The 27,394-nt window shown below is 37.3% G+C and overlaps 1 protein-coding gene across 2 annotated transcripts in view; it reads right to left on the reverse strand.

Annotated features, from left to right (window-relative positions):
• Positions 1 to 5,771: 5,771 nt before the first annotated feature.
• The window catches only part of LOC129721350 (G-protein coupled receptor 52), a 29,004-nt gene continuing 7,381 nt past the window's right edge, over positions 5,772 to 27,394 (reverse strand). Inside the window, exons 2-5 of one of the 2 annotated variants that reach the window (XM_055673812.1) lie at positions 16,122 to 16,302; positions 15,892 to 16,032; positions 15,464 to 15,722; positions 5,772 to 11,474 (exon numbers count right to left, since the gene is read on the reverse strand). In XM_055673812.1, coding sequence (XP_055529787.1) covers positions 10,898 to 11,474; positions 15,464 to 15,722; positions 15,892 to 16,032; positions 16,122 to 16,128 — 984 coding nt within the window. In that variant the 5' untranslated portion in view covers positions 16,129 to 16,302 and the 3' untranslated portion in view covers positions 5,772 to 10,897. Of the gene's footprint in view, positions 11,475 to 15,463; positions 15,723 to 15,891; positions 16,303 to 27,394 lie in introns of both variants that reach the window. The other variant, XM_055673811.1, reaches the window with a different exon arrangement.

The raw sequence follows: 27,394 nt of genomic DNA on the forward strand, positions 1-27,394 counted from the left end.
TACCAACACAAAGCCAGCGAAACATCAACACCCAGAGGAAAGCGCAGCGAACATGCAGAGTCAATGGTATATAGAGTCGCGCGAAGAGAAAATCTATCGTTTCGGCAACACAGTTTTTGTGCCGTTTGTTGCCAAGAACTATACAGTTCTGTTTTTCACCATGCATAAGCGAATATCATTTTTTGAAATTCTTCACAAGGTACACAGTTTTGAAAGATTACACCGGTGATGTTTTGTTAAATTTAAGTGAACCAGTGTACAGGTTTAATGTTGGATTAAAATGTGTAAGTAAAACTTCGGAAAAACACATATTCTTTATTACGCTCAATTACAACACTTTTCATCCACTCCTAACATTATCACCTTGTTTATTTACATTGCTCGATTGGTACCCTCGTTTGACACTGATTTGGTTCCTTTAGTTTCATCTTTGCGGGACTCTTAAACATAGACTCTGCGAACATGCATATAGAAACACCATCTTGTCAAATTGGTACGAGGGAGCGGACAGCGTGTTTTGTTTCAGGACATGCGCGAATTACGTACTAGATAGTTAAAATGCTCATACTGTAGGCATGAACAGACGTTTATTAAAAGAAATGTTTGATGAGTGCTGAAGGAGTGTTATTTTACAATGAAAGGCCACTAATAATGTCAGTGAGAAGATCCAAATTGAAAAATAAGAAAGAACGTTTTGCTAATGCATCCCCAGGATAATCGGCATGCCAAATTCTTTGAGTAAACTTCATAAAATTATAACTGCTTTATTTCTCGTATCTACTTTTCATCCGTTAAGTTTCACTTGGAGATGGCAGTTGGGATCAGAGGGGATTCACTGCTGTCAAATTTCATATATGTGTGCGTTATCGCAGATCAGCTCTGGTCCATGACGTTTGTTGGTCCGTGACGTTTGTAACTATGAACGATAATGAGGAAAAAATCACTACACAACATATTCATAAAAGTTTTCCGCGGTTTCTCGAGTTTTGATAAAAAAAACGTTCCAATTCTATAATATTTCACATCGATCAATTTCATAACCAAAAAGAACAAAAACCAAAACAAACACCATGTTGCCGAATATGTTGGTTACACGATGTTTGACAGATAGATCCCCCTTGGTTGGGATATAATCATATTTCTAAACGTGCACCATTCAATAAAAGCGGCTGCCCTGCCTAGCAGAGAATGAATGAAATATTTCACAGGATACGTTTACATATTAGGAACCATTCAAATATTACATAACGCGGAATTTGGCAATTTTCAATACCCACCCACCCCCACGTAACGCAATTTCACATGTTTGCCTCACGCAATGTAACGCTTCGCTGAATACCCCCCCACCCCTGAGCGCGTTATGTATTATTTGAATGAGCCCTTACGCAACTATGTAGTGAAACGAACATATTTCATTTTCGTTCGAGTAAGGAAACGAATACGTTACGTTTTTATTCAGTGGTTATTCGTCCTCTGGCAGAAAAGATGCAGAACACAACATTCTGTGTTCAAAAGTAAAATTCTTGAAAACAGCGAAGAAGAATGCGAATAGATACTGTACATTTTCAGTGCGTTCAGAGTTAATATTTGAAAACCACCTCAATAAGATCTATGACCCCCATAACACGGCGACTGTTTCGCCGCCGATGATGATGGCGCTAGTGTCGAAAATGTGGTTTTAATGTGAAACGGGACGGAACCCAAGCATGAGAGGACCGATGGCTTCCTCCTGCATACTACCGCATTTTGGGAATCATTGATTTTTCAACTAACCTGCAATTATGCTGAACCAGCATAAGAGCACCTAATATAATCAGTTTGATTTCACCGCGAGCCTTTAAAACGGTTCAATCTTGCTTGTTTTTCACATCACATTTTTTTCTCTCTCGCTGTTGTTTATATTTTTGCACCGGTAGTGACTAGAACATTTTCCACAAATACCGGCACGAAAGAATCGCGTAACCACTCAAACTTAGCATACTTTTTTTCTTTGAACAATTATTAGTGTATTACAGTGCAATCGCAACTAATTTCCTCGAAAAATCGGCCGAAATGGGTTGAAATGGGTCTCGCAAAATTTCGGTTTTTACTTGTTTCTAGTTTGAAGTCAAATTTTGTCAAATGTGTCAAATTTTGCGCCCGTGTTGTCAGCACTGCTCCGCTAGCACATAGAAATGTTCAAACATGTTTTGATTCTGTTGATTTTATGGCATAAACATAATAAAAAAAATTGGTAACCATGTACTGTTAACAATCATTAAATCCTAAGACAAGACGCGACAGCTGGTCACCGTTACATTCAACCAATTTGAACCGGCTGCTGATTGGCTGAATCCGATAACGCAATCGTCACGTAGAAAATACAACGAGGTTACTTTTCACTGTGAAGCAGTGATGCTGGAGAGTCATAATTTAGCTATTATAATTGTTCATAAATAATGATGCAAAAGTATGCAAGGTACATGATATTACCGAGTAATGTATTTCACTGTTATAACTTTAAAAATGCATTGATTTATCGTTTTTCACTTTTTCGGTTGAAGTCTAAGAAACTTAGGAAGAAAAAATTTGGGTACCAAGAAACTTAGGAAGAATAAATTTGATAGTAGAAGTATGCTTTATTAAACATAAAATAAAAATTGAGTATTATTCGCCTATATATTGCAATTTTAATTTGTTTTATTTTCATTGACCTGCAGAAGATGTTAAAAATAATCATTCTGGCATCAACGGTATGGAACGTTCAAAAAAATTTCGACGGGGATGACGGCCGTTACGAAAAGAAAAATAAGAAGCCAGCTGTCGCGTCTTGTCTTAGATTAAATCGAGCTATTGACATTCCTATACCGTATCACAGAGAATGACAATCAACCCATGTCCTAGCAGATGGCGGATATAAGATTTAATTCTTGAGCCATAAACGTCGTACCTGAAAAAAAAAACTCATGTCCTGGGCTCAAATTCATTTGTGCCCGCTGTCATCTATTGAATAAATGTGTATGAAAAGGGGCAATGATACGCGATGTTAGCCCTTGAAACATGACACGATGCCATAGGGGTGGATTAAATATTGCTTGGATTCCGTCCTGTTTCACCTTATACCCCGTTCACACTACACCGCATATCACCTGATATCAGGCGATTCGTGCTATCGAGGCCATATCAACATCCATATTACCTGATATCCCATACAATCGAGCTGTAAACGGATATCACCTCGGCTACATGCTATCGCGGATATCATGTTCGAAAACCAATAATAACTACAATTCAAGCAGTTGGCAACACGGCCAACAGACATTTGACGCAACCCTACAAATTTCGAACTTCGCGTTGCATGCGAGAAAAAAGGAAGGAAATATTTTTGCTATTTTCATCCCGCACATGTTGACAATTGCATATAAGAGTTCGCGTTGGTGCGAGCCAACTCGCTGACATCTCTATCCTAATCCCAATGCTATTGTTGTCTTGTTTTAGCTTTGACCTGTGTTTGTTTTCTTCTCTTTTCAATTACCAAAGCAAATGTTAAATCATATCAGCTCATTCTAATGTGAACGCTCGAGGTGATATCCGATATCATCTGGCGATATCAGGTGATATCCGGCGTAGTCTGAACAAGGCATTAAGCTCTGTTCATTGTGCCGTACACAGGGTGTTCAGTAGGTTTAAATACACTTTTAAAATGTGTTTAAAAATTGAAAATTCAAGATATTCTTTTCTGAGTTAACTTTTTTATGCAATATTTATTGAGGAGCTTTACGATATATTAGCGGGGAGCTAGGATAGGATGAAACCAAAAATCACCCAAAGTTTTGTCTAAGTGAAAGCCTTCTCTGATTAGTCAATTTTATTTAGCACACTGTTAAATTTTATTATTTGTCACGGTTGGCTGTGCAACGAAATTGAAATTTTTTGAAACTTCGTATGATGAGCAATTGCAGATCTATTTCATGAGAAGCAAGATCCATGATGTATAAAGACATGGTGTAACGATATGTCAAAAGCAGAATCAGCCATATTGAAAAAAAATTGCCAGTTTGTAAATAACTAGGGCATAAAAATTATCGCATCTCATAATATATCATTTGGATGCATTCAAATTATAAATGTGGCAATGCTACATACCTTGCTACCAATATTCATTAACTTAAGAAACAATTTCCAATCTAAAACACCTGAATTTGCGGTATTCAATTACCTAGTTAGTGAGGATATATCGACAAACACGAAAAAGTTATTCGCTGTTGCATAGTGATGCTTCGTCTCCAACCCTCCAAAGTGAAAAAACGCTTCCTCACCCCGCGCCTACTTTTTTGTCAAATCGTTACACCATGTTCTACTCATCATGGCAGGTAGAGTGCCTATAGACCATTTTACGAACTGACAGATGTCACGGATCCTGCTGATATTGATGCTGCTTTTACGTGCGTTATGTCACCGGTTCCGAGCGTTATGCCAAATTTCATTCATTAATTGAGTTCAGAAACGTCTCGTAAACTGGTCTATATATAACTAGAGTGGCGCCGTGTCATCAAAAGTAACGCTGGTAACACTGGTAACACTGAACATCCTTTCTCTTTTCCCCACACGTGTTTAATAGGTTGTTTGCTCAATTGGAATTACACTGACAGATAATTTTTATTCCAATTTTGACAGTGTCGCCACTCTATATATTTACAGGCACTCTAATGGCAGGATCCAAGCAGTACTTTCGTCGTATACAGTCAGTGATGCCAGATTAGAAGAAATGTCTTTAGTTTGAAGACATTTAAACAGCGGTGAAGACTAGAGATGCTCAGAGAGAGAGAGAGAGAGAGAGAGAGAGAGAGAGAGAGAGAGAGAGAGATAAGCGATGAAAAAACGCTAATTTGCCAACTGGGTTTCACATGTCAGAGGTGCCAGATCTTTTCTCGAAGCGCTATATTGACTAACATTTTCATGCTACTCGTATAACTGATGGTGACGGTGGAAGCCCTGGGGAATAATAAAGTGCATCACAAAAACCGTGAAGGTGTTATATTTTATGTTTATGTTTAATTTTATATACTTTCACCATAATAAGTCATTATTTTGTTGACCATACATAAGGTTTGTGAACCACCAGTTGAAAATCACTGTGATAAATCAATTTTGGAGGATTCTCAATTCATTGTTGAGCAATAAAACATAAGAAACGTGTGAAAATAAATATATTCTTTATTGTACCTGATTGCAATACCTTTCAATGTGTTACCGTTCTTGTTCGTTTGGCTCGGATTTTGACATGTTCGTTTGGCTCACAACATTCTCTTCGCATATCTCTCCCTCTGAGTATTGCTAGTGAAGACGTCTTTCTCCGCGAAGACAAAGTGAAGACATTGCAAAATATGCGAAGACAATCACAATCTGCTGAGGTAGCGACTTTTTCTTTGCTCGACATTTTTCGATTCGCCGGTTCTTATTCCAGCCTTCAGCCGGTTTTCATCTGCCTTTTCGGGTGGGTTGACATGTGAAGGCATTTTTTCGAGGAGCGTCAAGCCATTTGAAAAAAAAAATCCTAGTAACAGGGATACTACAGTAAGGGCCAAAAAGATCTCATTTATCTTGCAATTGAGACACTCTTTTTAAAGCTTCAACTCCTGTCTGGCTGATGCTGGGGCTCCTGTCTGGGTTGCACACTAAACAACAATTGGCTTTGCGCCGATTGACGACAGTCGATTAGTAACTAAGTCAAGCTTGCGACTTAGAAAACAATCCTGTTTATTTCGTAAAGCTAATTAAAACCACCAAACTAATAATGTATTTTCAATTTATTATATCATAAATAAAACTGGGCTTCAGTGTTTTTTTTTGTTACATTTTACTTGCTTATCGGTCCGTAAAGTATCTTTGTTTACATTTGTTTTCCTTTGTCTGCCATTGTGTGGTGTTCAGACCCCACACTCCGTGCGATTACATTCAGTGTCACGCTGCTCCTATCCTGCAAATATTTGCTTTAATTGAAAATTCGGAAGCTTCTACAAATTGCGAACGACTTGCTTGTTTTTGTCTTTTTTATGTTAGCACTCTACCAACTCCTAATTTGCCTAAGTTTGTTGCTTTGTTTTCTGCTCGCCCTTACCTTTTTATTTTTCTATAATAAACATAACATACCATACCTGCTTTGCTTTTACTCTATTTGTGTTTGCTTATGTTGTTGTTACATTATCAATCTGTTTTCTAAATAATTCGTAATGACCATAACGCTAACCTGATTTGCGCAATATAATCAGTGTGTTTGCTATTTACGTGGGGTGAAACTTAAGTTTTAACATGTATTATTCAACAAATTAACTAAAACAACTGTCAATCGCGGTACGCGATGACATGTGTTTGTTTATCCATTTAGCTTTCCTCTTATACGATTCGACTCTCTGTCAGAGATCATTGCGTTCGCATTGACTACTAGTAATAATTATAATGGATCTGCTGATTTATCAATTATTATTTATTATTTTTAAACAGCCACACAACCTAGTCTGCACAGCCTACTACGAATACAAAAGGTTTCTTTGTTTACTCTGAATATTCTACGCTGTTGTTGGAACTGAAAAGTATGTCATCTATTTACTCGCTCAAAAATACATGGTTTCATGGCTCAAAACCTTAGAACAGTGATTGAATTAGTCACAACTTGCTCTGCTTTGGTATTATCGTTAAATGTTCTTCTGCTTGGTGAGTCATTTGGTTTAGTTTCAATCATTCACTCGTTGATTATGCTACTTAAAAGCTCTGTTTTGTCATCAAGTGCAAACAACTGGTTTTTGAATAGAGTGATCAATGATTTTAATATGGTGGTAAAATGTACCAAATTTACGATAAGCCAAATGCTTCTTTCTATATTACTCCAATTAGGTTGGCTGCGGTTCTTTGGCGTCCACTACAAGCATAGTATTGTTCAGTGTATTGTGGTTCAAATTTGACCTGAATAAAAGTTTAAATATTTTTCAATTTCTTTCTGATTAATTTTTAAGTTATTATCTGAATACATCGAAGAATTCACCTTTAGATCTGTATCTACAATATTTTGTTTGCTAAATAGATGCTTACTTTCTCAATAAAAATTTACTTTTGAGTTGTTTACTTTGTTTAAGTGACATTTTCTCTGAGAACGAGTTTTTTTTTACATACACATTGTTTTTTTTTTAAACTTTCCTCATATTATTACGCTTGGGGTTCGGAGTACACATTACAATTTACTATCATAGTTTTGAATCGGAACGAGACTACAATGCCTCAATGTCTAAACTGGAGTTTCGGAGTGGGTGACGGAAGGTTTCTTTCAGAGTAGGGCCCATATTCACTGGCGCAAGAAATTGATTGCCCACATTAGCGTTCAGCTGAATATGGGTCCTAACTGAAGAAGCACTCCCGGGGGGTGTTGTTGCTGTATTTTTGTGTATGCTGTAACATGTGTGACAATAAAGAGCCATTTCTTGTGGGTAAGAAGTTCGTTTTAGCGGTAAATTATGTGTTTTAGCATGATTTTCTATGTAGGCCATGTGGAAACGTATGTGCCAAAATATGACAGTAAACATTAGTATCATTAGATAAGGGTTTGATAACTGGAGTGGATGAAGGTGGAATATCACGGTTCTCGGTTACGTTCTTTAAGATTAAACTAAAAACATTGTAACGGAATGGTTGTAATTTTGGCGTTTTAACTCGATTATTATTATGGCATTGAATCATTATTAAATGAACCCTTCGAATTCGTTGTTTACATTATCATATGAATCAAAAGATTATTGATATAATAAACAAGTAAGAAGATTGTCGAGTGACACCAACTGTTGATATTCTTTTTTTTGTTTCATTTCGTGTATTGATTTGATATTTCTTACAAAGCAGTGCAGATTTCGAAGAAAGTTAGACAAATTATTCGGCAATGATGACATCAATAAATTTTATCGTTTTACTTGTTTTGAATTTATAACAGTGGAATTTTGACCAATCCAAAATGTCAGATTTGTTCAATGATGCGTTACTTTTCACCATTTCGAAAATTTAGGTGATAATAAATTAAAATCCAATAGAAAAAAAGTATTAAAAGATGGGAGTTTAAGACTGATCACCCTGCAATTTAATGCTAATGTTTTAGGTTTTTGAGAAAATTATACTATTTGGGTCAGAATTCATGAAACGGATCACTAAAAATCGCGATGTCTAATTTTTTCAAATAAATATTAAAAACTTCAAGAGTTTCGCTCGGGAAATTCATTTTCCAATTTTTACTGAATTTCAGTAAGTTTGCAAGTTGTTATTGTCATTTGAAATTTGGGTCAATATTTGTTTTAAATAAACATATCTTTAAGAATATTGCATCGATTTTAATGAAATTTTCACAGCAGATGCATCCTAAGTTGTAGTTTCTGAAAATATTTTTTTTGGACAAAAAAATATTTTTTCAATAGTAACTATTTAAAACAATATGTTGAAAAACTATGTTCTGGGGCATTGAAAAATCTGAAAAAAATCACAAGTATTTTTGACGAAATTCCGAAACTGTCCTGAAAATTTCGAGTTGGTGATATTTTTTGTTCAAAAGATATGGGGTTTCAAAGTTGGTGCCGCAACGCATTTTCAAGCGAGAAACGCCCATAAACCCAGCTTTCTTCAGTTCTCATATCAAAAAGCGCTTCATAATGACTAAAAGTAAAAGCGTGAGCAATCTTAACCCACTGGTGCGTTCTGTACGGTTGTCCCCTAACTAAATTTTATATTGTTTGTTAGTAAAGTGTGTAGGTAGACTTGTGAGTTGTTTGGGGCATAAAGTTTAATGTCTTCGTCATTAAATCGGGTAACAGACTAAGCATATTCTGATCGTTCTGCGGCTAAAAATCATTTCTATCAAACTTAGTTTGCAAGCCTTACAGAGTTTTTACACATAACTGGACTGGGATTGTCAATAGTAATACCGCTTGCTAGCTTCTCGTTTGAAAATGGGTTGCGCCACCAACTTTGAAACCCCATATCTTTTGAACAAAAAATATCACCAACTCGAAATTTTTAGGACAATTTCGAAATATCGTCAAAAATACTTGTGATTTTTTTCAGATTTTTCAGTGCCCCAGAACATAGTTTTTCTACATATTGTTTTAAATAGTTACTATTGAAAAAATATTTTTTCGTTCAGAAAAAATATTTTCAGAAACTACAACTAAGGGTACATCTGCTGTGAAAATTTCATTAAAATCGATGCAATATTCTTAAAGATATGTTTACTTAAAAAAAAAATTATCTAAATTTCAAATGACAATAACAACTTGAAAACTTACTCAAATTCAGTAAAAATTGGAAAATCAACTTCCCGAGTGAAACTCTTGAAGTTTTTAATATTTATTTGAAAAAATTAAACATCGCGATTTTTAGTGATCCGTTTCACGAATTCTGACCCATTTGATAGTTTAGGTTAAACATATTTCAAACAATCTTTGTAAGGTGATTAAATCAACGTATTACTTTCCTAACTTCGAAAATTAGCGGTCATATTTACTCTGCTCACTTATCTTTATCATTACAAAAATAGTCTTGATTGTGCTAAGATTAGTGGTATCGTTTTGCTACTGTGAATGTCCGTCTTAACCTTGTGCATTATTTAATAAGTTCAAATCAACGTTTTTTACTCAATTCATTTTTACAGTACTAAGAAAATTGTTGTATTGTTTTGTCATTTTTATTCGCTGCGAACGAAATGTTTGCTACTGCTGCTGAACAAATCTCGGTTAAGGATTTCACACACTTAACTGTTTCAGTGAAATATTTACATGACTTTGAGAAGGTTACCTCTCCGATATGCTTCTGAAGCAAACCGAATCAATATGTCATACTGTGATCGACAGTTCAGAATCGCCTGTCAATGTTTCGTTTGCAGGAATTTTACCTTGCTCTAATTTCGCGTTGCCTTTCCGGTTCAAGAGAAGCGAGCTTCTGATCGTATTGTTATTGTATCAATAGCTTTTCTCTTATTACCTTTTATTGCAGCTTGCGGAAAGATTAATCGGTTTGTTCAGTTTTATCTTATTTGTTTCGATTTGATCTCACTCTTTAGAATTGCATAGAAAAGTCATTTTCGTGGTTGCTCACTAGTGTTTTTTAATGCTTTCAGCTTATTTTCTCCGTTGTTATGTGCATGCATGTGCAATCATCTTTAATCAAAGCCCTGAAGTTTGTTTTTGATGTTATTGGATTTTTCGTTTTTACTTTACAGTATTTTATTTGTAGCTTCCTAATGAAAACTGATTTGAATGCTTGATCACGCATTGTAAATTATAATCTACAGTGTTGCCAAGCGGATCGGAAAACTGCTTGAAATTCAGCAAGGAAAGTTTTACTTACATGAGTGAGTACATCAGTTTTTGTGTCTACAATTTATACTTTGACATGTATATGGATAAAAGATGCTTTTTCATGCAGTTTCCTTTCCCAATGAGTAATATCTGTACTATTTTCTCTTACCGCTTTAAGCTCGTCCATCCTATCCCCTGTCGAAATGCGTGGCTTAGAGATAGATTTATCGAGAAATAACGTTTCTTGATGTTCCAAGAGATTGATTGTTCTGAGATTTGCTGTTGGCGTTCAAAATCCGCCCTATTAGACTTTACATGTCTGTAGCTTGTAGCTTAGTAAGTTACTGCTTCCTAACAGTAAGTTGAGTATATGTTTAAAAATTACAACACGTTAATTGAGTTTCTCTTCTGCATTACTATATTACTTCCAAACGTACCTAGTTTCTATTACAGTTACTGTAGGATATAGTGAAATTGAATCGTTTGATACCATGTTCAGCTAAAACCGTTTCTCTTCTCGGAAGATGAAGTACTAAACACTGTCTGAGCGGCGGCGGTGGAGTTTTGGTTTGCATGTCGTCGTGGTTTGCTTAATCGTCCGGGTCAAGCCCGATCAGTTCGGCTTGCAGCCGGCCTTTGGTTTTGCAGCAGATGGTGAGGAAGAGTAACCGCACCAGCAAGCGGAACTGCTGCGACATGCTGGTCATGATGATGATTTTCCAGAACGAGTTGAGAATCCCCAGCCAGACGGCACCGAACTGGATCAGCGAGTTGTCGTACCGTTCCTCCATCACCAGCTCATAGATCCGCAGCCCGATGTACGGTCCCCACGAGACCCAGAAGGAGAACACCAATGCGAATGACATACAGTGGCTCGGGTTGGCCAGATTCTCGGCCAGTGCCGTGGCGTACTCCTTATCATGGATCGGTGCTCCCGATCGCACTTTACGCATCATCGTGAAGATATAGCCATAGTTGTAGACGATCGAGATTACACTCGGCCCCAGGACCAGGATTGCCAGCGTTGCACTATAGGCAGCCATGTTGCCCCACTCGAGCATGCAGATGTGGGTCTCTGGATTGTAGAAGGCTTTGTTGAAGCCGAGCAATGGTGGACAGCACAGCATCGCTGCCGAGATCCACGTGAAGGCCATCCAGCATTGGCATCTGTCGGTGTAATTGTGTGCGTGTGTTGTTTTTTACAATTTTCCATTGTTCGTGTGGGTGGCACGTGGGGCGACACGGTACATTGAAGGGCGACACGGGTTACGGCGATGAGCGTAGGGCGAGTACAGCACCGCGCAAGCAAGAAAAGGAAAATACGAGGTGTTAGTAAAATGCAATAGTGTACGGAACTTTTTTTAGCGTTTATGCGCTTGTAGTATGCTATAGGCAAAGGTGATCTGAAATTGAGGACCGCATGACATTTGTAGTTTGTTGTAGTTTGTGATTCTTTTATTAAATTGTGAAGAATGTTTAATTCAATTGGCGAAACTATTCAACCGGTTTCTTCGCTTTGATTCGTTTTGATAAAAATTAAAAAAATGTGGGTACAAACAAAAGACAAAATATTTTACCCCGCATTTACGAACAAAACGAAAAAAACCAAATTTTTCTATGCTTACGAAAACTACTTCCAAAAGTCGAATAACCTTAACATTTTTTATTGTAATGGGTCAGAACGGAATGTTACAAAATCCAAAATAGATCATTGCATGACGATGTCGGAGGAGTTCCTTTCGGCTTCGCAGTCTTCAAAATGTAAAAAGAAAACGATATTTTTCTCTTACACCGACGTTTCAAATAATATATATTCTTTATCACGGCTCTACAAGTAAATTATGACCAAAAACGATTTTTAGAAACAAATACATAAATTATGCACATAATATCATTACCGAGAGGCAGGCTTCGAAATGGTCACGGTAGAACCACTTTTCACTGCGATAGTCGTCTTCTTCTTCCTCTGACGCTACCAAGGTTCGCTGTCTGAATACATTCTTGAACAAACATGTCAAATGAGTATCGCCATCACGACGTTATTTTCTTCAAACGTATTTTGACATTTTTTCTAGAAATGAGAATTACGCACGTTGAGCGCGTGAATTCTGCAAATTATTTATATCATTGATCTTGTAATAATATTTCTCAACATAAATAAACGATGTAGACAGAAATAGGCCGAAATAACATCGCTTAACGATTGACAGTGTGCATCTTTTTGATACGCGAGTGTCGTTTGACTATCCCTTTCTTTCTGTGAGCTGAGCGGCGATGGCTTAGTTATTTTACATTTACGAGCGAAAGCCGACTGTGACGCACGCTAATGAAGCGAGATCAAATAAAAATGGTGACCGTTTACAAGCCTGCCGAGAGGACCACTTTCCTGTGAAGTGGTTCTTTGGCTAGAGGATTAATTGTCAAAACAGATGATAATCAACCTAACAGAACATCCAAAAATAAATTATATAGCTAAACATGATATCACATACAATTTATGCTTCTTACATTATGAAAATTAAAAAATTAAAAACAAGACACTTTAACGAAGCGGAACTCGTAGCACTCTTAATCATACTAAACCATTTTTTCAGTAACCAGCAACCTTGCATGCAAACTCTATTGCGCACAAGTTATGCTGTGTGACACTCGGTGGAAGCTGTTAGCGACCGTTGACGTTTGCTGTTGTTTATTTCTGTACTCCGCTTGACCTTCGCACTGACAAAACTACCCATGCAGCTGAAGAGGAAGACCGAGGAAAAAGTGGCTACATCACTGCATGCGCTTGGCCGGGGAATAGGTGCATGCAACCGACCAAACAGTGAAGAAGTACCTGGCGAACATGGACATACAAATCAAGAAGTGACAGTCCGTCCACTAGTATCGAATAAAATGGTCAAGACGATTTTCCAACGAATCGCGACGTGGTGGTGGTCATGGACGTCGAGATCTCAATTACCCTGGATGGCAACGACTGGCAGGGCACTTCGTATTTTACTTCCTCTACGAAAAAAAGTGAGCTACGAGGTAGAACTCATTCCACACCCCAAGTTCCCGCCGGAAGTTGAGTCGTTCATAAAGAACTATCATAAGGAAAAGAAGACGCGGTGTTCAGACCGGATCTGGCGTCGGCCGACTTCTCGAAGCGATCGTTGCAGGAGATGAAGCGGCTGAATATCAATGTGGTACCCAAGTCGGCAAACTCGCCCGACGTCCCATAGCTGTGTCCCATCGAGAATTTCTTGGTAAACCTGAAGCGTAAGATCTACTCCGATAATTTTGCTGCAAAAACTGCGGAGAAATTGAAGAATAAAACGAAGAAAGAATTCAAAAAACGCCTACACGCATGTTTTCGTCCGCCATGATAAATGTTCCGGTTAACTGCTGGAAGGCCGCTCGTAAGGGCGTAGCAATTTTTGCAAGTAAGTTAATTACCTTTTATGAGAATTTTCTAAAACTGTATCTAACAAATAATCGACCGTAAACTATTTTTTGCAAATTTACGTTGAGCAAATTAAGGAATATCGTATTATATTTTTAAAGAATCTGTTTCCTAATTTCCATCACTATTTTTTTTTAAGTCTGCATAAGCACTAAGCAGCAGTATTCATGTAATTTCTCGGATTGATATTTTTCAATTGAAAAATGTGTAATTTTTTATGTGACATGTTAGGTTTTTTTCAATTTTTATTTAGTTATAGGTTGTAGTTTTAATTTTGTTGATTTTTGTGCTATTTAATTCTAGGTAGTTCAAAATTTTACAAAATATTCATTAATTAATATCTTTCATGATTATATAAACATCATGCGGTCCGTAATGAGCAACAACTTCAGACTCCTTAGAGCAAGTGCAAAAATTATTGTTAAGGGAAAAAGAAGGTGCAAGAAACGGGAAGTATCAGAGCTACGTTTCTATGTAATGTGTAAGAGTGTAGTCTATCTAGAGGAGAGCTACGTTACGACTATCTATTGAAAATCTATTATATTTTTCGGAACAAAAAAATTATATGAGGTAGAAAACGAAAATAATTCATTATTTTATAAGGTATAAAATTCAGAAAAAAGGAGTGTGAGATACATAAATTTTACATTAAATTACTATATAGCATTACGCTACTATCACTATTAGCAGATAGAAAAAAAATGCACGCAATTGTTTTTACTTTAATCAGGACTAAAAGAATATTGTTCGTATGTATTAACTTCCGAGCGTTTCTAGCGAATCTCAAAATGTTAGTAAAAATAAACAAATTGACTGTTCTATTATATGAAATAAGGGTCTAAAACAAAAAAGTGTTTATAAAAATAAGCAATCGTCTCTAAACTTAAAACTCGGTAAAGTTAAACTCAATATCAAACCTTCCATTCCTAGAATTTCATATCGACAACAGAGTAATTAGCACACGTCAGAAACAAAACATTGATTAATGTTGGATAGTGTGATAGAAGTGTATTGGGAGGAAGAAAAACATATTCTCTCTTCTTCTCTCACTCTCTCCCTATCAAACTGTTCCTTATTGCGACTCATCAAATTATCCAAGTTTGACAGAGAGAAATGTAGAGAACAAACTTAGGGATGCTCATTTCAGAGAGTTTGAGTAGAAAATTAGGTAGGTAATAAAGCTACATGCAAAATATGAGTCTTCTTCAAGTATAACTGGACAATTGAATTAAAAGTGTAATGAACACAAGTGCCGGGGAATGGTTTACTATCCATTTTGGCAGAAGTCTTCACCCTTCACTCGAGTACTGTCTAGTTCTATGGTTGCTGGTTAAAAACACAACAAATCACACGGAAAGGATCAAAGTTCATGTTTTGCATGCATGTTTTGGATTAGCTTAACACATATAGCTCTACATTTTTGTACACATCTAAAAAGAACGTACATTTATGTGGAGTGCGCTAACACCGAAAGTAACCTAGTTTTGAGTATATTTGATTGATACTGTAATTATTTGGAAATACACACACAGGGGAACAAAGGGAATGTTTGGAAACGGCCCTTGATTGCAGGATAAATGTGGCGATTCGTTAGAATTGATAATCCCATAAATCGCGATTGTTAGTAGTTAAGGATTCTGGGGACCTCCGGTGGGCTGAGAAAGGATCCCACCTTTGACGCAAACTAAGACTTTTCCCTCCGAGGCTCATTTACCTGGTTTTGGTCTGTATCGTTTCATAGCGCAACGGTTTCCTGACTGCTAAATACCGATCGACTGATATCCACATGAAGGTGTATACCGAGATGGACCAGAGGGTGACCTCCAGGTACCCAAGCATCATACACACCACATTCCCGTACACCCAGTCGCCATAGTAGGTCGGATACACGTACAGAGGCACTATCAGCAGACCACATAGCAAATCGGCAACGGCCAGTGATAGCAGGTAGTAGTTTATGACCTCATGCGGACCTGTTTGGACGTGAAATATTTCGAAACAAAATACGATTTTTTACATGATTTGATAAGGTTGAAAAAACGGAAGCCAATGAAGTTTGTCACTCGTGTTGCAAACAGTCCTTGTCATCATATCCATTCCCACAGTCCCAGCCACAGTCCCGCTCCGAACGATAGAACTTACCCTTAAAATTAAGGTATGTGGCAACTACGATGAGGTTCGCTACGATGATGGCGACCGCTAAGATGAGTATGATAGTTGCCTGCGTGAGCGCCTCCAGGGTTGAGCCGGAATGCAGGTGACTCAGCCCGTGCATCGTAACTCCTGAAACAGAGACGGGCGAGATAAGCATCGTAGACGGCCGGGGGCATCACTAACTACTGGGGCTGGCCGGGGTCCACCTTACAGTTTACCTCGCATCCGGTCATGACGTTTTGGCACCGGAGCAGCGAATATTGACCGGCGACGGTGTACAGTTTCTAGTGTGTGCGTTGATAGAATCTGTTTGCGGAAGCTTCACGCAACTGGTAGTTCTACACATCTAGTGGCGACCGAACATTTGACGCAGGATCGTTAATTCGTGCGAAAACTAACCTGAAATTGAAAATAGAAATAAACCAGTAAGTTCACTGCAACGCATTTCTCGAGTGAAATTTCATATCTGTAATTGTACTATTATTCATCACTTGGGATTCCGATGACAGGCAGCTTGGTTCGATTATTTTTCAAACAGCGCAAATTCAATTTTCACATTTCCCATCTCTTAACGCTTTAGTTTTTGGGGAAAAGCAAGCAGTAGCAGGTTGGGTCATTGAGGAACGAAACCCCCCTCTGGGGAACACAGCAGTTGGGCAGAGGCCATAATGAGATTGAAATGATAAACTGTACTCTATGGATAGAGATATACAATGTTCCCTGCTTGCGAATGTTTGTCATCAGCGCACTAGCTGCAGAAATAAGGTCGTGAATAGGAAGAATGAATGCCACCTTTCGGCAGCAAAATAATAGCTAAATGGCCATTAAATCCCTAAGCGAATATTGAGCGCGTGTTCGAAACTGTGCCTGTGAGTTATGGATTAGCCTTTCGACAAAGGTGTGCTCTCGAAGATTAACGATTGCAATAAAAACTAAATGACGGTGGCTGCTGCTGATTATTTCCGAGTTCGTGAGAACGTTTTTTTTTGGCAATCACTTCTACTAATGGGCTGGGCAATCGATGATTAACGGCAAATGTGATAATTGAATAAGGTTTGACGACTGATAAGGAAATGATATGGCCACCCAATTATAACTAAACTTACACCAGGAGAGTTCGAATGTGAGATTGTGAGGGTGAGAATGTGAAGTGTGAGGTGAATTGCATTGAAAAGATTTCTAATTGCACCCAAATCCGCGCAATTGAGCTTATTTTGACTTAAAGCCGGATATGAATCTAGCTGAGGTTTCAAGTTATCGACCAATCAGTTTGCTTTCTTCAATAACTAAACTGTTTGAGAAAATTATTCTTAACAGGATGATGTTACACATCAACGAAAATTCAATTTTTGCAGATGAACAGTTTGAATTTCGCCATGGGCATTCCACTACTTATCAATTGCTCAGAGTTACCAACATGATACGAGCTAACAAATCTGAAGATTATTCCACTGGAGCTGCTCTTTTAGACAAAGAAAAAGCTTTCGACAGTGTTTGGTATGAAGGTTTGATTGCGAAATTGCAAACTTTTAATTTTCCAATTTTTCTAATCAGAATTTTTAAAAAATCGAACTCTGCAGGTTGTCTATCAGAATTCAAAATCTGATAGATTTCCTGACAGAGCAGATGTGCCTCAAGGTTCAGTCTTGGGTCCAGTTCACTTCAGATCTTCTTGATTTGCCCCCCGGATTAACAAAGTCATTGTTCTGCGATGACGCAAGCATTTCCGTAAAAGGAAAAAGTCTTCGTGTCATATGCAGTTGCAGAAAAGTTTATATATTTTTTGTTCTTACTTGCAAAAGTGGAAAATCTCTCCCAAAGTTTCTGAAACTCAAATGATAATTTTCCTCCATAAGACTAGGGCTTCTTTCCCCAAACCAAACAATAATCACGTTGTCAAGATGACTGAGGTTATTTTGAGTTGGTCTGCGAAGGATAAGTACTTGGGATTAATTCACAATAGAAAACTTATTTTCAAAGAGCACATTAAGAGTATACAAGCAAAAGGCATCAAATATACGAGATGTTTATATCATCTCATTATTCGAAGTTCTAAACTTTTTTTAAAGAATAAACTTTTGATTTACAGTCTAATTTTTAGACCAGCAATGCTTTATGCTGTACCGATCTGGTCAAGTTGTTGTTTAACAAGGACGAAAACGCTTCAAAGGATTCAGAATCAAATTTACACTCGAATTACATAGACTTACTGGTGTTGAAATTATTACCAATTTTCGACAAAAATCGTTGCAATCCTCAACTGCTACTAAGTTTACTTCCCTTTTTAGACAAGTAGGTTTAAATCCCTACGAATGATAAGTCCTACCTGCGGAGGCGAACAAATCTTAACAATCAAAATTAAAATTTTTCTAACAGTGTTGAGAAGTCACCATTTGTGATTGGACACACATACTCATTATATACTAATATTTAAAAAAAGAGATTATTTTGACGCCACACAATCGTGTAAACTTAAAAACCCGTGGTTGTTTTGCATTTGGCTGTGAAAAATTGATTTTATGTGTGTGCTACCATAAAACAAGGCTTTAAAAATGTAATCTACCATTTTTGATTTGAATGAAGCTTTGCATACCCGTTTGGCTTAGCAGACTGAGTATTTTTTGTAAAAGGAGTAATTTTTTAGAGTATTTTATTTCATAAGAGGTCTAATTATGGGATGCAGTAGTCTGGTTCCTCAAAAAAAAAAAAAATCTTAAAGAAGTTTAAAAATTTCGGTTTCATAAAAAACTATCCGGGAACTTGTTGTTGGGAAATAATAAGCCGTAAATCGTTGAAAATTCAACAATCAGAAATTAGAAAAAAAATCTAACAAAGAGCATAAACCTAAATAATAAAAAAAATATAATAATTTACCGAATGCCAAACACCAGGATACCAGGAGTCATTGAAAATAATTGGAGTTCAAGACTTAGTAAAACAAAGAGCAAAAAATGCTACGAACGGTAGTTTTGATATAGGACGACTTTAAACTTTAAGCGTTACGTTGCATTCCTGCCTTATCATTCAGAGTTTGGATCTTACCAAAATAGACTTATATTTTATGGTTTGAAACCACTCGACTCGTGTGTTTTATAAGATTTGTATGACATTAATAACAGGATATTGACTCTCAAATGAGCCGTAATATCGTGAAGGAGTAGATACTATAGACACTATATAGGAGTAGATATTATAGACACTATATATAGCACTGGAATCGCTGGGTTTTTATATTCTTGTTATTTGTTTGATACAAATTTTTCGTTATGTTCATTTTGGATGAACTAAAATATTACAACATTTCGTCAACAGGAGATATAAATAAAAGAATTGATACAATTTTGTATTTTCCCATATGCTTTTGATAACGAAATTGAATCTGAATGAGTTATAATAGCAAATCCTGAAATGAAATTTTTTTTGAAACAAAATTTTTCGTCTCTATCAAAACCTGTTCTTTTTAACAATGGGTGTTATTCTACTGTTCTAACGTTTGCAATCAAAAAAAGGAAGAAAATTACCGATTTACCTTCGTTTGGGTTTACCTTCGCACGCACTGATGAAACTACCCATGCAGCATCTATCATAGCAATCCATGAGTCAGCAGAAAAAAAAATGACAGTTCTATCCATCGAACTCTAACCGTGCTGGCAAAAACAGTGAAGCTACTCCATTTGAAAGTGTGCGCAGTCAAAGAACGGTACCCCACCGCGTCGAAAACGGATATCGTGCGGCACATTATTGACGCCGTATACGTCCGTTCCGGCATCTACAACATCTTGGCACTATTGGACAACAATCAGAAGCAAAAAAAGCCCGATTCCGATTGGCCGACGACCCTAAACGACAAGAAGTTCAAAGGATGCTGAAGAGGAAGATCGAGGGGAAAGTGACTAAATCGCTGCGTGTGCTTGGCCGGGAAACGCGTGCAACCGGTTAAACAGTGAAAAAATACCTGACGAATATGAACATTCATGTCAGGAAGCGATAGTCCTGTCCACTGGGCTCGGAGCTGCCGGTAATGACGTAGCGGCAGCGGCTGAATAAGATGATCAGGTCGTTTTTTTCCGGCGGATCGCGACGGGGTGGTGGTGATGGACTACGAGACCTACCTCAACCTAGACGGGAACAACTGGCAGGGCACTACGTATTTCAATTCCCCCAAGAACGAAGCGAGCTCCGAGGTGAAATTGCGTTCACACACCACGTTTCCCAAGAAGGTGCTGTGGCTGACAATCAGCGAGAAGGGGATGTCAAAACCGCGCCGGATTGGCCGTGAACGGGAAATTTATAGTGCGAAGTGCCTGCCGGAAGTTGCGTCGTCCATCTAGAAATACCATAAATTATATGTATTAATGTATTCAGAACTACAAAGGTGCGGATGTTTGTTTGGTTTATACATGAGAATAAGAAAGAAGTGAATATTGCTGCTTTAGTCATCACGCACACTCTGACAATTACATATGTGAGTTCGTGTAAGTGCGAACAGCCTTTGAAATCTCTTTAAGATTTGTGGTCGGGAATTGGATGACCGTACCACAACAAACAATAAAACACAACATAAAAAGCATAGACGCTAGGTAACGGACAACACGAACTGCACGAATGTACTAGAAGAGTTTTCTAGGTAACCATGTTGGTCGAAAGTTTGGGCGGAGTATTGTTATCCAATAGAATTCGCATGCGTACACGACAAAAATCCAACAGCGTAATCTACAATAGTATTCAAAAAGACGTGCAATAAATGGTAAAAAGAAAATTTCTCACGCGAACCAATAAAACAATTTTTCGGTGACACTATGAACGATAGCTACAACAATAGGGACTTTCTACTTTAAACATAGACAATAATATGAAAACAAAACGCAGAACTAATTTAAGTAACGGCAAAATTCTAATCTCAAGTCTAAACCACACCTTTATACGTACACTATATTACGGACTATTTAATGAACACAATATAAATTGTCAAAATGTTGGGGAAAAGAAGTGATACATTTGTTTTTCTAATGCTTGCAGAAGGATGATCCAAAAATCCCTAATATATTGTAATAAAACTAGATAAAACAAGTATAGTTTCACAAGCTTATCCTATTCAGAGTAAAAAATTATTAGGGTTGTGTACAAGCCACGACCGCTACGTTGACGTGAAACTACTCAACGCTGCTTGTTACAATACTTGTATTGTTACATTCGAGAGTGACCGCAAGTGATAAGTTTGAAGCAAATTTCTCCTTTACAATAATTCTTTAAATGACAGACGCTAAGATTACGATAGACCATTTTATATCATTGTTAATCATTTTCATCCAACCTTTATAAAAAACTCGCTGAAAATAAAATAGTGGCCCTAAAAATATTCAAAGTAGCAAATAGGGTCGATTTATGGGCTATGAATATCATCACGAATCCGGAAACATTCCTACAAGGTGATGTTTGGACATTACTAATCTTTAATTTCAAATTGGCCGAAAATCGATTTCGGATGCCATTTTGAATAATTCCAGTGTCACCATATTATTCACAGACTCATTTTTTGTAGTGTTGGATAAGCCTTTTTCTTAAATCATAGGCTTTTAATCTCTGAAAATCCTGTTCTACAGTCACTCAGTCGCTATCTGCTTCGCTTCTGTTATTTTTGAACAAATTATGGTACACAGACAAATCTCATTTGATCTGGAAGAATTTTTTATCGAAAAAACTTGTTAAAAAACTTTATTTTTTTTTTGTACGACAGGGAAAAACTCAATGCGGCGCAAACAAGTTTTCCCCTGTCATATGCATGCAGATTAAAATAATATTCTACTTTTAATTCTAGTGCAAAACGAGAAAATAAAATGTCTTCGATCATTTATTTCCTTTGCTTTTAAAGGACAACTGTTGTAAAGTTTTAAAATAGAATATAGTGTTGATCGCAACTCTTTCCTACCCCCACAGTGGGGATTAAGGCACTCCGACAACACAGGGGAAAGCTGTTTTCACACTGAAAGTTAGACGGCCGGCAGATTTCGTTTGCCAGAATCCAGAAAGCTTGTGTTGTTGCCAAAACAAGTCAAAGCTTTACCGGATGAAGTGGCCGTATGTGTCCCACCATCTTCTAGTATGATAATTTGTTCATGACGAAAGAAGACTCGGTAAGTCCGCTGCTACCCACTGATGTTACCAGCTGTTGCTAAGTTGGGACCGTCCTTCCCACCATCCACTAGTTAAATGATTGGTTAGAGCAGAAGCTGGCTCTAATAAAACCCAAGCAGTGCCTTCCCGGTTGACTGGGTATAAAATTCTATCGACCGTGTTAGGAGTAGCAAGCAATAAGTGACCAATGAGAGGTGGATATCTGCGTTTCAACAATGCTTGACAATTATTAATAGTATAATAGTTCGAATAATCAAATTACAATTCTCTGCATTTAGGCCAATACGTAGATGATTTTCCAGTCGATTGCTGCAAGAACGAAGGAAGTCCGTTGAAAACTAACCAACTTATTAGCATTTGAAATTGGACATATTTTTCCTTTGTTCCGTTTTTAGGTTTTCATTCTACACCCGTATGTAACGGAAGTCCCTGTAAGACGTAGCTCTACGTCAAAACATGGGTCGATTTTTTTTGCAAGTTCATATGTTTGTTTATTGCATAGAAATTATTCCAAGTAACCAAATTCGATATGTTAGGAGCAGAAGACACCCTAAGGCGGCATCCATAAATTACGTAACGCTCATAGGGGGGAGGGGGGGTATCCTTAAGCGTTACGATTTGTTACACAGGGGAGGAGGGAGGTGAGTTCAGCGTTACGTAACGAAAAATCTCTGAAGAGACTCTCCAAAACCGACCATTTTTATCAAGGAAATCCTTTTGTAGCGTTACGTAATTTTTATGGGGGGATAGGTATTGGGGTTACGTTTCGTTACATATGAGGGGGTGGGGATCCAAAAAATGAGTTTTTTGCGTTACGTAATTTATGGATGTCGCCTAAGCCATTGCTCGATTTTCTCTACAATCTACCAATTTTCTCAACTAATGGTTTATACTTACTATCATTCTTTTTTCCGTGCATGTGTTTTGTCGCGTTTAGTTTGAATTTAGGAGCATGCTCCATAACACTGCTAGTTTGTTACTGATTTCTTTTTTCATCATAGCATGCCTGCCGTTACAATTTAGCAACTGAAGGCCCAGTTACACACACGGCGTAATGACGCCTTCTCCATACAAAATAGAAGGCGTTCTGTCTATTCTAGAGAAACATTTCAAAAGGTCCTATCTGCTTTGATCGATTTTTTGATCGATCACTTTCATTCAATCACCACAACTGATCAAACACCTTTCATGACACGTTATTTGCACAAGTTGATAGCGGAGGGATCACTCTAGTCTTCTGAACGAAAACTACGCTTGGGAGAGCTACTAAAGTTGAACCGTTACCAAAATAAAAAGACGCTTCGGAAAAACGATGAAAGCAGATGCAAATGAAATGATGAAATGTTTTTCTAGTATTGTGTATGGAGAAGGCGTCATTGCGCCCTGTGTGTAACTGGGCCTTAAGTATTCGAATTTGAAATCTAAATCTAATGCAATTTAATTTTGCAAATGCAAAAGCAACATATCTGGCAACACTACGGCTTAATATAAATTTATTTCATTAAGTTGACTAATTTTCTTCATACAAAATGTATCATTACGTATTTGTAGCCATAATCAAAAGAAAATAAGGGTTTTTGACGGAAAACACATTACCAAAACAAGAGAGAGTCCAGAGGAGCGAGGAGTTCAATCGTTACCAGTTTTGGGAGTTTTACATAGTGCCCTTATATGAAAAATTCTCTGAAGTTTGTGTTGAAGCTTAGAAGGTTATTGACATGAGGTGTGCACACTTGATACTATCCAAAACCGATGGAAAAATACTAAATAACAACTTTAATAATCCATCGGTACATCTCTATATTCCAGATATGTTTTAATCGAGCAAAACATTCTGCTCACAAGTTGTGAGTCCTCACATGTTGTTGTAAATATTGAAGATAAAACAGGGAGCCACACCGCTCCTTTTTTCCGGCATACATCTCACCTGGTACTTAACCTAGGCAAAGGTATCGAACGTATCGACATGTGTGGGAAAATGATATATTTATGTACGTTCCCTCCCCGCCCCAGGTACCATGTTCCGCTTTCGTCGGCGTACGACAAGAAGGTAACGAGAAACGGAAACCCACTTTGCCAGGAGATCACAGTAGAACAGCCTTGACCTACTATCACCGATGCAACAGAACCGGATGAAGTTGTCCGGGTAGGGAAAATGCAGATTAGATTTGCAGCTGTTGCAGAAGCGCTTGGCCAGTGTGGTTGACCTTGAGGTTTGAAAAGGTAGCAACTTTTTTGTACACATTGACGACAATCAGCCTGAGCACAGTAAGTTGGTTTTACCTTCGTACCAGTATCTCCATATCAGCAGTTGATGATTTTATTTAACCGCTTAATAAACCATTTATTATAATGTTAACACTTCCCATTTAGTGCGACTCATGTTGGTTTCACTTAAGCATCCGGAAAGATCTACGATTAAGTTTGCGACGTACATAACCATTTATTATACGGCAGAACGCCTGCGGGAAAACAAAAACACCTGCAATGCCGGCCGCTATAAAGTGTTGTAGTGGCGTGGCTTGATGCGGTTCAGGCATTCACCTTTTTCTGATCACGATGTGACTCAATTTTGTGATTACTGTTAAAGCCAGTAAATTAGTGTGTCACTTAGTTTTAATTCCTGGTGGAGGAAAATCTGCTGTTCATGACATGCGGCGTTAACTGTGAACGTAGGAAATGGTTTAACAATTATCCAATTTCCATCATTTGAAACACTGTGTTCAGCAGGTCTACCTGATGAATTCTTATATCAGCGAGTTTTTTCTCTCTCGTTCTCTCATTCTGTTAATGCTCACAGATTCTGAATTCGTTAGGGTGGGGCTATCAGCGTCAGGACTGAAATCACCCAGGAAATCGTGAGTAATATGTTGGTCACGATACAATCCTTTTTTCGTCCTGACACTCTACTTTAATGATCCGTGGCACGGAAGGTAGTCCTTTCTGTGAGGGATTTAACGCCAATTCACTCAAGCATTAGCAGTGAGTTGATTGACATCTGTAATTTAGACAACTTTTCAAAATTTAACATAAATTATATTCAGTTGTTTAGTAAACTAAAAATATAATAGCAAGTCAAAATTAACTATCAACATAATAGCAAGTCAAAATGAAATGTCAACTATCTTGAGAATTGGATCCTTTTTCAAAAAAGGTCTATATTTTTTGTAAAATTACCAATCTCTAACAGCACCGAAGAAGTTGCCGCCAACTCCATAGACGAGATTGCGTAAAATCTCTCCCGCAGTTTGAACGCGAAGTCTCTGGTTACTGCAAAACAACGCACCTGTGTTCAACTAAAGTATTTAATAAATGCCTCCGTTTCATATGCGATTGCTTAATTGCTAAATTATTCAAAACTGCAATATTGCTGGCAAAAACGGACGATGCAGGAAAGTCTTCAATCCGAACCGACTTATGAGTCGCCCTTCTGCTGTCTGGAAAATGTTCATTACCATACGGTATTTTGTCATGCTTCCTGCCGAGCAGGGAAACAATTGCCAGTGACCAGGCGTAGACATTTAATTAAAGGTGTCTCGTTCGGTCCTTCTCGTCGCGAGCAAGACAATTTTACTGTCGGACTAATTTGTCAATTGTTGCACATAGCGGTAAATCTTTATGTTCGAGCTTAGTAAAAAGGAGCTTTTTTCTTTCTCCTATGCAACGATGAGGGAAATCGAAAGGAGAAAGGAAAACTGTCACTTTAAATGGAAACGGTTTGTTGATTATAATTTAGGTTGTTACCTACCAGATGTTTAGTAAAAGTCCAGTTGCTTAAAACGTATTCTAGAATGAAGGCGGAACGCCAAGTAACATTGTGAGGTTTAATGCCTTGTTTTGATTAGAAAATTTATATCCATTTAGTAAGGAATCTATAAGCTCAAGTTACCTTAAGTTACCTTAACATATAAGGGGCCATCGACATTCCACGAGGACAGATTTTTAATGATTTTGACCCCTCTTCTCCTCCTTCGTGGACAACTGTCTATATAAATTCTAAAAATTTTGTATGGACCTTGGACATGACACAGACCCCTCCCCCTCCGAAAGCTGTCCACGTGGAATTATCATGGTCAACTTGTATAAGCTTAAATGTTCATCATATTCTAAAATAAAGATGTTTTTCCCAAATTAGATTACTTTATTGTTATTATCTCTTGATGTCGCAATATGTTTGGGACTTTTGGGGATAGATTCAGCTAATATAATTTCGATTTCGATCACTTTTTCCAGAAGTTTTCATTACTGAACATGGAATAATATATTTTTAGATAAATAGCATGCATTTAATTCATGGCACGGTTTTATAATCATAACTACTTTAGACTACTTTATTTTGGAAAGTCGAGATATAAGCGAGTTTTTTTTGGGCTACGACTATCGATTTTTTGCATACAAACTACTTAGAATTTTAATTCGTTTAGAATTTTGGTAGTTCAAGTCCAATTTAGTAGCTTTTGCGTACATTTCTTAAAACTCTTCTATGAAACAACTTGAACAAACACTGTTTAAACTGTTTTAAAAATAGATTTTCATTCAAAAATATAATTTTATAAAATGAACAGATTACAGAAACTCACGAATAACTCGTACAAACTTTACTTAATTTTCATAGAAGCATAACTAATAAATTAAAGCAACCATTATAAAAACATTTAAAAAAGTCATTTTTCTCAGGTGGTTTCTCCGAAGTTGATGTGATTTTTCAAGAAAATTAAACTTCCGAAAGTCCGATACACAATTAATATCCAGTCAAGTGACTCACTTTTGATTGTTCTTATACTCTACATGCGGTCCCATAAAGTTTAAAATTGAGTCTAGCTAGATTTGTTGTGTACTATTACTATCCACAATTAGTGCAGTCTGATTTTGTTTGATGGCAATAACTCGTATTCTGAAATTAAGCACGAATAGAGGATTTGCGGAAAGATTGAGAATACATTTTAAATATTTAGATGGCTTTAAATGTCCATGACCTGACAGAATCCCTCCAGTATTTTTGAAAAATCTTTTTGGCTTTTCACCATATAATCAGAATTCAAAACTTCCTGAAAGTTTGTTTCTAAGGTTTACCATATTCCCGGGAATGGATCTGTAGGCTGTCTGATCTGGTGAGCCTGCTTACCGTGTACAGCCTGCGATTATCAACTTGAGCAATGCACTTTTTAGAAATCAGACAGCTTGAAAGCTTATATTCCCTACCTTTTAGAAGAGGCTGTTTTGAGTGTTGCAGTGTTTAGTTATTCAAGTAATATTGTTATTCAAGTAGTTTTTGTCATGAAGTTTTTTTACTATCTGTTATTTATGTGTGATGCCTATTCTACTTCAAAGAGTTAACAATGTAACATTAAAGGAC

Source organism: Wyeomyia smithii, chromosome 2 (assembly GCF_029784165.1).
Source record: "Wyeomyia smithii strain HCP4-BCI-WySm-NY-G18 chromosome 2, ASM2978416v1, whole genome shotgun sequence".
NCBI lineage: Eukaryota > Metazoa > Arthropoda > Insecta > Diptera > Culicidae > Wyeomyia > Wyeomyia smithii.